At 41.6% G+C, this 14737-nt stretch overlaps 1 protein-coding gene and 1 long non-coding RNA gene across 2 annotated transcripts; one reads left to right on the forward strand and one right to left on the reverse strand.

Annotated features, from left to right (window-relative positions):
- Positions 1 to 213: 213 nt before the first annotated feature.
- LOC148042795 (uncharacterized) lies at positions 214 to 3283 on the reverse strand. The gene is made up of 3 exons (XR_015698464.1): positions 2431 to 3283; positions 1568 to 1669; positions 214 to 546 (listed from the first exon to the last, which is right to left on the reverse strand). It is a non-coding gene; the product is annotated as an uncharacterized LOC148042795 (long non-coding RNA).
- A 254-nt stretch (positions 3284 to 3537) lies between these two features.
- On the forward strand, positions 3538 to 13739 carry LOC148042796 (uncharacterized). Its single transcript, XM_087729036.1, has 6 exons — positions 3538 to 3936; positions 4563 to 4614; positions 6607 to 6794; positions 10083 to 10241; positions 10381 to 10491; positions 13359 to 13739. The coding sequence occupies exons 1-6, from the start codon at positions 3790 to 3792 to the stop codon at positions 13476 to 13478; spliced, it is 777 nt and encodes a 258-aa protein (XP_087585162.1). The 5' UTR covers positions 3538 to 3789; the 3' UTR covers positions 13479 to 13739.
- Positions 13740 to 14737: the final 998 nt, after the last annotated feature.

Below are 14737 nucleotides of genomic sequence, written 5' to 3' on the forward strand. Positions count from 1 at the left end.
ATAGTAGCCCACCCCTAATATCAACATGTGGTGTCTACCGGAGCTATCTTGACATGACGTTATGGTGATTCTGGCAATTTCCAGGGCTGGGTTCACGCAGTAACATTCCTGCCCAAGAGGAGAAAAAGCTTGTCTTGGATTATTTTGAAATACCATAGAAGCAAATGAGATACCTAATGGCCTTCCTGGGTAATTTGCTCTTCCAAAGTGTGTGTGTGTGTGTGTGTGTGTGTGTGAGGTAACCTCTAACAAATAGGAGATGTTTATTCAACTCAGTGTAAGTGTCAGGGTTCTAAGTAACACCCCCAACAAAAGAAGACTCCGAGGCTCGAGTTTCCTCAACCTTCCATTTTATTAGAGATGTCATATTGGCACATCTGGGAAAACCCGAATCTGAAAGCTTCCAGGTTTTCTCCACCCAAAAGAAAGTTCAAATCCCTGCCCAGCACCCACATGTCCATCACATAGTCCAATCAGGCACCATCAAAAACTAGAGGTCCTCCCAGTTACATCATCGCAGCTGCAGGGCAAAGTGTCCTTGGCTCTCTGAGAAAGGAATGTTATTTTGACTATATCACCAACACTCCATATAATTCCCCCTCCTATTTTCCCACAGTAGAAAATGTGGCAGGCCTGAAGGACCAATGCAAAAGATAGCTTCCAGGTCTGACAGTAAGAGAATCAAAGTTGACACTCTGGTCAAAAACCAAGTAATTATTTTGATAGAACTTGCAGCAGTATTGCTGCTTGGAAATAATTTGGACACTTGTTAAGTTTACTTAAACGTGAGAGCCCAAGCAGAGCAGCCAAATTTTAATTCCTGATATCTAATCTGCTTTATTATGTTGCATTTTATTGTAATCCAACACATAATTATGCTTACAAATAACAAGTGAGAGATAAACGTTTCATGTAAACGAATAACTAAATGATATAATCAGGGGTGGGTTCCTGCCAGTTCTAACCTCTTCTATAGAAGAGGTTGCACAAATCTACAGTGCCGTTAAGAACCGGTTCCAGCTCCCTCCCCCCGCCCTTCCACACATCATCAAGATGAAGAGCGAGAGGAGGAATTCTGGGAGTTGAAGTCCACAAGTCTTAAAGCTGTCAAGTTTGAACACCCCGGGGGGCTTTTTTCTAAAGGGTTAGGAGTGCAAGGGTCTTATAACTTGACAGCTTTAAGACTTGCGTGCTTCAAATGCCAGAGTTTCTGAGCCAACATTTTGATTGCTAAGCAAGGGCCTTGTTAAGTGAGTTTCACCACATTTTATAAGTTGGTCACGCCCACCTAGTCACATGGCTGGCAACCCACTCCCACACGGTCACATGGCCGGCAAGCCACTCCCACAAATCAGGCCACACCTACAGAAGAGGTTCTAAAAAAATTTGAAAACCACCACTGGACATAATGATTGCTAATGAAATTCTTTTTCAATGCTCTCATGTAGAAACATCTTTTATGAACCTTAATTATACTTCTTCAGTGTAAAAATAATGGCAATGTCATAAATGAGTAAATATGAAATAAAATATCTCAAACTTTATAAAACGTTGCAAAAGAGCTTACCTTCATACTTGGTTCTTTCCTGAGGTTTGTATGATGCTTAAATCACAAGCGAGCCAGAAATTCTTGGTTATCTACTGCCAAACATCAATACCAATTCTTCTCCTAAGAGTCAAAGCAAATTTTAGTATTAATGGTTGATAGAGATCCCATCCTTCATTAATTGTCTTCTGGTTGCAACTCTTCCATCAGAATCCTACAGAAAAGGCAGAAGGGAAACTGGGACACTAGATGGAATTAGCATGGAATTATTTGTTTGGTCTCGACTCCTGAACTACTTTCTATTCCAACCGATAAAAACAAGGCAGGGTAATATTAAGAAACAACTCTTTTGCCTTTTTTACTTGATCTGTTCTGACCCAGCTGTAGCAGAAACAAGAAGCAGACTCCTTGTCCCGGAAAACCCCTCTTTATTTATCACCTGTGAATTAATGGCATTCACAAACCAAGCAGTCCAGGCAATAGTCCTTCAAATAGCAATAGCAATAGCAGTTAGACTTATATACCGCTTCATAGGGCTTTCAGCCCTCTCTAAGCGGTTTACAGAGTCAGCATATTACCCCCACAGTCTGGGTCCTCATTTCACCCACCTCGGAAGGATGGAAGGCTGAGTCAACCTTGAGCCGGTGAGATTTGAACCGCTGAACTGCAGATAACAGTCAGCTGAAGTGGCCTGCAGTACTGCACCCTAACCACTGCGCCACCTCGGCTCTAACTTCAAAGAGTTAACAGCAATAACAGACCTTAGCAGTTCCTTGCAATAATTGCCAGGCCGTGCGCTCCCAGCCGAAAGGCTGCAGATTAAGTTCTGGCAAGCAGTCCCTGAGGCACAAAACACCATGAGCAAAATCTTCAGAAATGCAAACTGTTGTTTACTACAACAACCACTATTTCTATTTATTCCCCAGCCAGGGAGGGGCCATTCAGCATCCACGTGTGCTTTGCTTCCCGGGTCAACTCCTTGTCCTCCGTTGTTCACCTCTCCTAACTGCTCTGTGCATACACGTGTCTGGAACAGGCCCCAGCTGTTCTTCCTCCTCCTCACTCATCTCAGCCTCCAAAAGGCAGTTGCCTCTCCGGTGGCTGGGAAAGTCCAGATGTCCCTGGGCTCTATCTCCGTGTCCAATGCAGAGCATCCATCAGAACCTTCCCCAGATTCCAGAACTGGCTCAAATTCCTCCCCAACTTCCTCGTCATCTGAGCCAGCTCCTCTGGCAGCTGGTGGACCACAACATGACCAGCCAGACACTTTTTTTGGAATAGGAATGCAAGATATATCTTTCTTCACTGATTAGAAGTCGTATTTCACAAGCATGGGTGGGGTTTGTTTGTTGACTAGGTCTGGCTTCGAAACCAGCCCTAGTTAACAAACGAACCCCTCCCACCACTCAGGTCGTTACAACACAAAAGAAAACACCAGCCTAAAGATGGCGAGTGGGACCTCGCCGAAATGTTGCCAAGACAATCTCAATCTTACGCGGGAAAAGACCCGAATACAACAACACCAGGGGTGGGTTTCAACCGGTTCGTGGCGGTCCCTGCGAACCGGTTGGTCGCCGAACCCGGAAGTAAGTAACTTCCGGGAACGGCGAAGGGCGCGCCCGCCCGCCCGCGGTCCTTACCCGGTTTTGACGAGTTCTGAGCTTCCACGCATGCGCAGGACACATACAGCGCCTGCGCGATCATCCAGGAGCAGCTGAAGCGTCGCGCAGACGCTAGTACACATGCGTGCACCACGCGCGTGCACGAGGACGCTGCTGGCCCCGTTCCAACCGAACCGGTTGGAACGGGGCGAGAAACCCACCCCTGAACAACACCTTCCAAATTACCTAGGTGTATCTGAGAATAGATGCTATTTTAATCCAGAAAGCATTCAGATTTTCAGCCTAAAACCATCTTGGGTTTGATGGGATTAATTGCTTTAAGCCCTTTTTTTTCAGGGCAGGAAACACAGAAGATATTCTTTAAATAAAAACACACCCAACTGAAGATGCCAAAAGAGAAACAGCTGCACAGAATGGAGGGGGGGAAAAAAGGGAAAGAAACCCTACTAATGCATAATTGAGAAAAACCCTGGAGGTGTTTGCCAAATCCCTCCTTCCAGATTCCCTTCAGATGTATTGTTTCCAAGTTATATAACGTGGGTGAAAGTACTGGCTCAGTTGTGGCAATATTTAAGGAGGTGCACAAGGCAATTTCTTAGTTCGTCTGGGCTGGCAAGAGAGATGGATCACCTGAATCCCCACAGCGTTCTGGTGACCGGCTCTAACCGCGGACTTGGCTTGGAGCTGGTCAGGCAGCTGGCAAAGAAAAGCAACCCCCCGAAATGGATCTTTGCAACTTGCCGGGACCCGTCTGGACCTCGTGCTCAGGTGAGGCCTGGGGTGCCTTAGCTTGAATGTGGGAAGAACAAAGGCTTTTTTCTTCTTTTTCTGTAATAGAAATTTGCTTGTCTCTTAGGTAGTGATGGTGCAGGCATGATTGGGTTCGACGTGATGGAGAAATATATACATACATACATACATATACATACAGGGATTTGAACCTGGGCTATATTGCATACTAGGCAGGAATCTTAACCATTAGGCCACAGGCTCTTATCCGTTATCAGCGAAGCCAGGGTGAAAGGTATCTATTAGATTTTTTTTTTTTTTACAACCCCTGGTAAGCCCCAATTATGGGAGGAAGCTAACTGCTTCCATCATCTGTCAATCGGCTCGTCACAAGAGTCCATCACGACAGAAACCCAATATTTTTACTGTTGCCTTTGTTATATTTGTGTTTTTTTATTTGTGCTGATAAATAAATAAAGGGAGACTAGTATAGATCTAATCTGTTTCCAGTCATTTCCTCCTTTCTCAATGACTTCCCTGCAGATTGTGCCCATGGAAAAGATCGACTGAGATATGAAGAAGAAAAAAATGTGGTGGAAACGTATTTGCCATGGTTAGCTGTAAAGTAAAAGGCACTAAGTTTGTGATTTTTTTCCCCCTTTCAGGACCTGAAGAATTTGGCTGCTGAACACCCGCAAATTGTCGTCATAGCATTGGGTATGTGTTCTGATAATCCCTTTGGTTCCTTCTTTATCTGAGAGGGAAAATAACTGAAATTCAGCAACACAGTAGATTCGCATGCCAAGTAAGCAATATTTCCATACACCTCACCTCAGGGCAGATAAACATTGCCTTGCATTACAATTGGTAGTTTATGCAATTTAGGCAGAATTCAAAAAATGGATTCCAGAAACAGCTCAATCTGCAACCAAACAAAGAAACAAGCATTCTGCTCAGCATATGCATTGGAAGATCAGTATCGAAGCAGTAACTGATGACTTTTTGTACCGTGCTTCCCTGAAAATAAGACAGGGTCTTTTGACCCTCGAAATAAGCGCTTGGCCTTATTTTCTGGAAGGTCTTATTAGTTTTGAGGTGCAGGGGGGGAAGAGCATGGTCACCTCATGGCTGCTGCTGTGTTGCAATATTTTCAGGGAGGGCTTATTTCAGCACATGCGCTCAAAAACCCGATTGGCCTTATTATCCAGAGAGGTCTTATTTTTGGGGAAACGGGGTACTTTCTCTTCCATTTCTGTCAAATGTATATATTTCATTTCATTCCATTTATTGAATTTCTATGCCGCCCAATCCCGGAGACTCCAGGCAGCTTACAGAAATGAAAAGAATTATTAAAAACAATGAGACACAACAAGGTTAAAAAGGAACACAACAGACACCCAATCAGAAGGGGCTGGACCTCAATCAAGGGGTCAACAGCCCCAAGCCAGCCAGAAAAGCCAGGTTTTAATGGCTTTGCGAAAGGCCATGACAGAGGGCAGGGCCTGGATCTCTGGGGACAGCTCATTCCATAGGGCCAGAGCGGCAACAGTGAAGGCCCTACTCCTAGGCGTCGCCAGCCGGCATTGTCCCGCTGAAGGCACCCAGAGAAGGCCCATCCCGTGCGATCTTATTGGTCTGAGTGAGGTATGTGGCAGAAGATGGTCTCGTAGATACCCAGGTCCTAGGCTATGTAGGGCTTTAAAGGTGATATATATGGTATTAGCAGCAATTTTGGGGGTATTATTGGGAGGAACTCTCACCCAAAGCTCGGCGGTGAGTTTAGTGGTTTGCATATCTAATAAGGGTGATGATTCACCTAGATGCACCATTCAGCCTTTGATTCAGTTTTTCAGCCATTCAGTCCCCTCTGAGCCACATAACTGGCCAAACAACATTTCTGTATCATCTATTTATGTGAATTGCAATTTGGTAGGCTTTAAGGGTTCCCTTTGCACATATGTGCTAGTCTTTCCTGACTCTAGGGGGCAGTGCTCATCTCCATTTCCAAACCAAAGAGCCAGCGCTGTCCGAAGACACCTCTGTCTTCATGTGGCCGGCATGACTAAATGCCAAAGGCGCACAGAACAAGGTGGTCCCTATTTTTCTACTTGTATTTTTACATGCTTTCGAACTGCTAGGATGGCAGAAGCTGGGACCCGTAACAGGAGCTCATTCCGTTATACGCCGCTAGCGATTCGAACCGCCAAACTGCCGACCTTTCTGATCGACAAGCTCAGTGTTTTAAGCCACTGAGCCACCGCGTCCCATTTGTGATATGCTAAGCTGTAAAACAGAGTTACAAACATTAATTAAATTCAGTAACATAACACAGAAACCTATCAATCATGCTGCTTTCATACATGCTTTCTATTTCGGAGTGGAGTGGTTGGGGCATGATTTCGGTAAATAATGGCTTCAGGTCAAAGCTTTATGCCATCCATAGTTTAATAAAAGGCATGAACTCAGCTACTTCCCTTATCTTTCTTGGCTTCCCGAAGAACACCGGGCATGTTTCAAAAGTATAAGGAGGTGACAAGTCTCTACAATCTTGAGATTACTCTCACATGTTTCTACAGGAAAGTTGTTTTATTATAAAAGAGATGAGAAAATAGAAAGAGCGGACTCAACAAAATGCAAGTATATTTATTGGATCACTGTGTGGTTTGCAAAGTTGGAGAGGGAGGCAACCTACGTTTCTTTTTCCCATAGACACAACTGATCCATCCAGCATCAAGGCCGCCGCAGCCAAAGTCACAGAATGCTTAAAAGGGGCTGGATTGAACCTCCTGATTAATAATGCCGGGATTGTAAATATGAGCAGCCTGGAGACTGAAACACCAGAGAACATGGCTGAGACCTACAGAACCAATGTGATTGGGCCCATGATAATTGTCCAGGTAAAGAAACTTTCTGGCCCTTGGAGTAAAAAGAATATGTAGATGCAGTCATTCCATACAAGAAGTTTTGGCTTGTTCGGGTTTGTTTTCCCTGGATTAAGAAATTCTAGGGTGAGGCTGAACTGTTTCCAGGGAATTGTTCCAATCATGGTTCCAGAAAGCATGAAGCAAACTCCTTGTCCTGACAAAAAGCCCTTTAATTAATTTACTGTGAATTCTGCTCATTCACATCCAGCAAAGTCTTCCAAGGAAGGATTTACAGTCACAGACTTTATCTGGCTTGGAGAGCTGCCAGGCCGATATCTGCAAAACTTGGCAAGGAGTCTCGGAGAGTCATGAACCAATTAAGTGAACTAATTGTCTCCTGCAAACTCCACTCCCCTTTTGTTCCTCTTTTATTTCCTCTGGGAGGGGCCATTCATCATCTGTCCTTACTCCCAAGTTCGACCCCTGTTCTTTAATTGTTCCCTTCGTCTGGCAACTCTGTGCATGCACACGCTGGGAACAGGCTCCAGCTGTTCATCTGCCTCACTGATGTCTGACTCCAAAGTCAGCTGATAGCTGGGATACGGCCCTGGCCCCCTCTCTGTCTCCAACACAGAGCCCTCATCAGAGCCTTCCCCAGACTCCACAACTGGCCCATGTTCCTCCCCAACCTCCTCACTGTCTGAATCTGCTGCCAGCTCCACTGGACGCTGACGGGCCACAACAGGAATTCTCTGAAGAACTTTGGTCGGCTCTCTCCCACTCTGCTCAACCATCCCTCCTTCCATGATTCATGATTTTAAGAATAAATCCTGAGCTCCCTGAACTCCTTGAATAATGGGATATCGGGAACTGAAGAGAAATGTTGCCCAGTAGCTGCTCAGACTATGATAGACTAGGGATATAAGATGGAAAAATTGTATTGATTGAAAGAGGGATGCTGTGGGTTCCATTTGGTTAGATTAAAGGACAATTCTGATATTTTCCAGTAAATTATTGGCAAATCTTTGGAGTCTTTTGGTAGAATTTTTATTGATTGGGAAACGTCCCAACCCTCCTGCCACAAAGAAGATGGGTTTCCACAAAGAGGAGGGGATCAATTTAGTTTCCAAAGCACCCGAGGGCAGGATAAGAAACAATGGTTGGAAACTGAACAAAGAGAGAAGCAAACTGGAACTAAAGAGAAACTTCCTAATGGTGAGAACAATTAACCAGTGGAACAACTGGCCTTCAGAAATTGTGGGCGCTCCATCACTGGAGGTCTTTAAGAAGAGACTGGACAGTCATTTGTTTAAGATTGTATAGGTTCTCCTGCTTGAGCAGGGGGACGGACTAGAAGATCTCCAAGGTTCTCTTCTCTTCTCTTCTATTCCAGTTCTATTCCAGTTCTATTCCAGTTCTATGCTATGCTATGCTATTCTATTCTATTCTATTCTATTCTATTCTATTCCATTCCATTCCTGTTCTGTTCCATTCCAGTTCTGTTCTGTTCTGTTCTGTACCATACCATGTCCTCCGGGATTGGGCAGCCTATAAATTTAATAAACAGTTAAACAGATACCATACCATACCATACCGTACCATTCCATTCCATTCCATTCCATTCCAATGCTGTTTGTTTCTGTTCTATTCCATTCCATTCCAGTTCTGTTCTATATCTATTTCTATTATTTCTATTTCTATTATTTCTATTTCTATTATTTCTATTTCTATTTCTATTATTTCTATTATTTCTATTATTTCTATTTCTATTTCTATTATTTCTATTTCTATTTCTATTATTTCTATTTCTATTTCTATTATTTCTATTTCTATTTCTATTTCTATTTCTATTTCTATTTCTATTTCTATTTCTATTTCTATTTCTATTTCTATTTCTATTTCTGTTCCAGTTCAGTTCAATTCTATTCTATTACATTCCAGTTCTGTTCTATTTCCATTTCTATTATTTCTATTTCTATTATTTCTATTTCTATTTCTGTTCCAGTTCCAGTTGAATTCTATTCTATTCCATTCCAGTTCTGTTCTATTTCTATTCCATTCCATTCTCCATTCCATTCTCCATTCTCCATTCTATTCTATTCCATTCCGCCCCGTACCATTCTGTTCCATTCCATTCCAGTTCTATTCTATTCTATTCTATTCTATTCCACTCCATTCCAGTTCTGTTCTATTTCTATTATTTCTATTTCTATTATTTCTATTTCTATTATTTCTATTTCTATTATTTCTATTTCTATTATTTCTATTTCTATTATTTCTATTTCTATTTCTATTATTTCTATTTCTATTATTTCTATTTCTATTATTTCTATTTCTATTATTTCTATTTCTATTATTTCTATTTCTATTATTTCTATTTCTATTTCTATTATTTCTATTTCTATTATTTCTATTTCTATTATTTCTATTTCTATTATTTCTATTTCTATTATTTCTATTTCTATTGTTTCTATTTCTATTGTTTCTATTTCTATTATTTCTATTTCTATTATTTCTATTTCTATTATTTCTATTTCTATTATTTCTATTTCTATTATTTCTATTTCTATTATTTCTATTATTTCTATTTCTATTTCTGTTCCAGTTCAGTTCAATTCTATTCCATTACATTCCAGTTCTGTTCTATTTCTATTATTTCTATTTCTATTATTTCTATTTCTATTTCTGTTCCAGTTCCAGTTGAATTCTATTCTATTCCATTCCAGTTCTGTTCTATTTTTATTCCATTCCATTCTCCATTCCATTCTCCATTCTCCATTCTATTCTATTCCATTCCGCCCCGTTCCATTCTGTTCCATTCCATTCCAGTTCTATTCTATTCTATTCCACTCCATTCCAGTTCTGTTCTATTTCTATTTCTATTATTTCTATTTCTATTATTTCTATTTCTATTATTTCTATTTCTATTATTTCTATTTCTATTATTTCTATTTCTATTATTTCTATTTCTATTATTTCTATTTCTATTATTTCTATTTCTATTATTTCTATTTCTATTATTTCTATTTCTATTATTTCTATTTCTATTATTTCTATTTCTATTATTTCTATTTCTATTATTTCTATTTCTATTATTTCTATTTCTATTATTTCTATTTCTATTATTTCTATTTCTATTATTTCTATTTCTATTATTTCTATTTCTATTATTTCTATTTCTATTATTTCTATTTCTATTTCTGTTCCAGTTACAGTTCAATTCTATTCCACTCCATTCCAGTTCTGTTCTTTTTCTATTCCTATTCCTCCTATTCTTACAGAAGGTTTGACTGCCCTTCATTTGTTCTTTTCGTCCTCCAGGAGTTTATTCCTTTGCTGAGGAAAGCAGCTAAAGAAAGTCCCCTGACAGGCATGAGCTGCAGCAAAGCTGCCATCGTGAACATGTCCAGTGAAGCAGGGTCCATCACAAACGTCCTTGAATGGCAACGGGGCCACGTCATTGCTTACCGCTGTAGTAAGGTACAGACGAACCCATGATCTGAGAATGTCAATTCTGTTGTTATCCCAAGTAGGAGAAGAACACATTTGAATGGTCTGGCATCCTTCAGAACCGAGATGAAGCATTCATTGATCATCTTCTTCTCTCTCTTCCTCATAGTGTGCTCTGAATATGCTCTCCAAATGCCAGTCCTTGCATCTGGCCAAAGATGAGATCTTGTGTGTTGCCTTGCATCCTGGATGGGTAGCGACTGACATGGGGAATGTAATGGTAAGCAAATGGGAAGCGGGGGGGACACCAGATGTGGGTTCCTACCAGTTCGCACCAATTCGGTAGAACCAGTTCGTCAAATCTACTGAAGAGGTTCCACCAGTGGACCCGGAAAGTAGACCACACCTACAGAAGAGGTTCCAAAATTTTTTGAAACACACCACTGGTCCTTGGATATGATTATTCTACACTGTCATGCTCATATTTATAAAACTCAGTGCCTCTGTGAAAGGTAAGGATGACTCCTGCGTTTGTGGTGCAATCAGAACATTGCGTGTGTTGAAGTTGTTTTAACGCAAACCAAAGATGCCTTTTAAAAAAACAAGTTGACATCATATTCTTACGCATGACAGTGCTGTGTGTGAGGTAATTTAAGGTGGTTCTGACAAGTGTTGTCGGCATCTTCATATCAGGTCACATGGGCGGCAAGCCACTCCCATCTGGTCACATGGGCAGCAAGCCACTCCCACAAAGGAGGCCACACCCACAGAGTAGGTTCGAACAATTTTTGAAACCCACCACTGGGGGATACCTAAATTTTATACAGTGGAAATAAACATGGACCAAATTATCAGTACCAGAATCTTTTGCTGAATCTTTTCCTGGATCTTGCCATTCCAGGGATGGTTCAGCAGCTACTTTTCTAAACCATTTCAGGAAGTAGCGCTTGGGTTTTTCGTGAGATACTGTTGTGTTATCTTAAATCAGGCTTCGTCTGAAATAATACGTACCATACACCATGAAATACCATGGAATCCTGTGGTCCCACAAGAGGTTTCAGTATGGTCCTGAAGGAATCTGAACATTTCTGTGATCAGCAGAATATTACATTTTGGCATCAACTTTTCTACATCGCTATCAGCCAATTTGGTAGCTGCTATTGGTTAGGTTTTTTTTTTCTATTACAGTGGTACCTCAGCACTCATCCTTAATTGGTGTCCCGGAAGCACAATGAATACCAAAAATGATGAGTACCAAACCAATTCTTCCCATAAGGAATAGTGTAGTGAGTCAGAAGGCAGCCAACATCAACAAGTCAAAGTTTGTGCATTGAGTACCAAACACAATGAGTACTGGGGCAACATTTTGGCGTAAAAATGCATTGCGTATTAAATTTGATCAGTTTCAAAGCAGTTGAGTACCAAGGTACCACTGTATTCAATATATGCACTAGACCAGTGTTTCCCAAACTTTTGACATATGTGTACCCCTTCTATAATTTTCGTAACGCTGAGTACCCCTCATAAAAAATGCTGAGTACCCCACATAACTACATTAAAAAATGTAGTTAATGATTTTCATGCTTTCACCCAGAACTTTCTGTAGATCAGCGGGCATCTTATGTGTTGCCAAAGCCTCTCTGTGTATGCAACAATGTGTGGATATGACATTTGGAGCAACATTTTGAATTCTTGCATCGAGTCCTTTATTAATTCCGACCATACTTTTTGCTCCATCTGTGCTTATTCCAACACATCTATTCCAATCAATTTTGTTCTCTTGCATAAATGTATTCATAACATTAAAGATATCTTCTCCTGTTGTGATATTCCCACGTGATCCCCACCAAACTCTGGTGCAATGCGTACCCCCACCAAACTCTTCCCGTACCCCTGGGGGTACGCATACCACACTTTGGGAAACACTGCACTACACCATGGGTCGTCAACCTGGTCTCTACTGCCGACTAGTGGGTGTTTCGGGATTTCAGGTGGGCGGTAGGGACTTTGGAGGTTAAAACCTCCTTTTGAGTGACTCGGCAAGCACGAGCGCACACATCAATAAACCAACGTGCACATGCACGCAAACAAGCTAACAGGTGGGAAGAGGAAGAGGAGGAATGGAAACTGATAGCCGGGACAGGCAGATAAGTTTTGTTATCTTATGAAATAAAGTGGAGCAGAGCAGTTGCAAAATAGAAGAAAGAAAAGTTATAGGCAGGAGAGAATTGTTGTTAGCTAATAATAATAAGTGGGCTAACTAGCTCAGCCTTACTTTTGTACATTGCCCTAAGGAAGGTTAAAAAAAGAAGATAAAAAAGAAAAGATCAAAAAAATAATAACAAAAAAGGGAAGAAAAATAGAGAAAAGGGGATAAAATAAAGGAGGAGAGTAAGTGTTTAGTCTGGCTCATAAATTAAGTTTTGTTATCTTACAAAATAAAAGAAAGAAATAAGTAAAGGAAGAAGGAGAAAATAAAAAAGGAAAAAGAGATCCTTGATATAGTGAAATACTATAAGAAAGGTAAAGAAGAAGAAGGAGGCAGGAAAAGGAATTTTGTTTTGATGGTGACACGTAATAAAAATTGGCACCCAATACAGCATTGTTTTTGGTGTTTGTAATAAAAGGGAAAAGAGGAGGGGAAAAAGCACTGTGTGGAGTGCAGATCAAAATGTAAGAGTAAAAGTAGTTGTTAAATTGTGAAACAAATTTAGAACCCATGGTCTAAAAAAAAGAAATATGCTCATGTTCAGCATTTGGGCAAAAGGTGGGGGGCGGTAAGGAAATTTTTCCATCAAGAAAGATCCATTAGTGGGCGGTAGGTAGAAAAAGGTTGACTACCTCTGCACTAGACCAAAAACCAGTCATGTGAAGTTGAGCGTCTTCAATTCTGTAAACTTCCAGTGGTTCTTTATGATGCAGTGGCCAATGTATTTATTTATTAAAATTATATGCCATCCCTCTCACCATGGGCGGCATATAATTTGGGTCATGAATTTTGAGGGTGACGTAAAAGCATATCTGTTCAATAATTTTGTGATCATTTTTAATTGCCTTGAATTCTCCCAGTCGATGTTACTAGGCCTTTGGGCATTTTCACTACCAACTTCTTTCATCTCTTGCCTGTTTTTTTTTTTTTTCCTCCAGGGAACACCCCCAATGAAAACCGAGCAGAGTTTGCGAGCTATTCTGAACACCCTTGGCCGTCTCTCTGAGAAAAACACGGGCACTTTTATTAACTGGGAAGGAGATCTTGTGTCCTTGTGAGACAACCAAGATTTTGCTTCCCTGCAATTGAAAGAAAACATTCTCATCAAAGGCAATGCAGATTTCTCTCTTCAAGGCTCATTATAGCATGCTCTGCTTCATGTGCTCCCATTCTCCCTTGCTTCAGGTCATCTGTCTGGTGTGCCCATAAAATATTGCTCAACCAAACTCTTTCAAACTGCAGGTCCCAATGCAGGGATGGGTTTCTCGCCCTGTTCCAACCGGTTCGGTTGGAACGGGGCCGGCGGCGTCCTCGTGCACACGCGCAGCGCACGCATGCATACTAGCCTCTGTGCGATGCTCCAGCTGCTCCTAGAGGATCGCGCAGGCGCTGTATGCATCCTGCGCATGCGTGGAAGCGCAGAACTCGTCAAAACCGGGTAAAGAACGCGGGCGGGCGGGTGGGCCCTTCGCCGTTCCCGGAAGTTACTTACTTCCGGGTTCGCCGACCAACCGGTTCGCGGGGACCACCGCGAACCGGTTGAAACCCACCCCTGTCCCAATGATATGTCTGAATCAGTGGTGGGACTTGCTTGCTTACCTTCGCTACCGGTTCGCGTGAGCATGCTCGCATGTGCAGAAGGTCGCGCATTAAGTCGGGGCAGGTAGGCGGAGCCTCCAGCCGCCGCTACTGGTTCGCCTGAACCGGTAAGAATGGGAAGAATACCACCACTGGTCTGAATACTTCTAGATGTCACTGGCAGCGGTTGCCAAGCAGCCATTTCGTAGTAGAAAATTTTCTTTCCAGAGGTTTAGAATCTAAAGCACACATTTATGAGATGCATACATTCAGGAGGATGACCTTTCCCCCCAATTCCACATCTGGGGATGCGAGTCTAGTCGCGGGCTGTAATTCTCTTGCAAAAAGGCCATATGGAACATTTTATACTTCAAATATGTCTATTTTTTAAAAAGACTGTTAAGCATAAAATAAAACTGATTAAAAACCTTGGCAAGATTTTTAATTTTGTTAATTTTTGGTTTTGTGAATGATAAATTGTCAATTCATTTGAAGTATTGGCCAAGGAAGGAAGCAACCAACTAACCAACCAGCCATGGTCTTGGAATTTGAGATTCTCGCAAGGGATTTGTTGAGCGGACCCCCATAAAAGACTTATAGATGTATTACCGATGACCTATCTATGAAGTCTGATGAATCGGATTCTTTTCTCAATTTCCTCAATTCATTGCATAGCTGGAAGGAAAAAAAAAACCTGTTCTCCTCTTGAATTGTAAAGGTAAAGGTTCCCCTTCAGAGG

Source organism: Thamnophis sirtalis, unplaced genomic scaffold, assembly GCF_051295495.1.
Source record: "Thamnophis sirtalis isolate CommonGarterSnake01/CBP01778 unplaced genomic scaffold, rThaSir2_p1.2 scaffold_14, whole genome shotgun sequence".
In the NCBI taxonomy this organism is placed as follows: domain Eukaryota; kingdom Metazoa; phylum Chordata; class Lepidosauria; order Squamata; family Natricidae; genus Thamnophis; species Thamnophis sirtalis.

Coding starts and splice junctions, on each gene's coding strand:
- LOC148042796 (XM_087729036.1), top strand. CDS start 3,790: ATGGATCACCTGAATCCCCACAGCGTTCTGGTGACCGGCTCTAACCGC. Junction 3,937..4,562: donor CGTCTGGACCTCGTGCTCAG/GTGAGGCCTGGG, acceptor TCCCCCTTTCAG/GACCTGAAGAATTTGGCTGC. Junction 6,795..10,082: donor GGCCCATGATAATTGTCCAG/GTAAAGAAACTT, acceptor TTCGTCCTCCAG/GAGTTTATTCCTTTGCTGAG.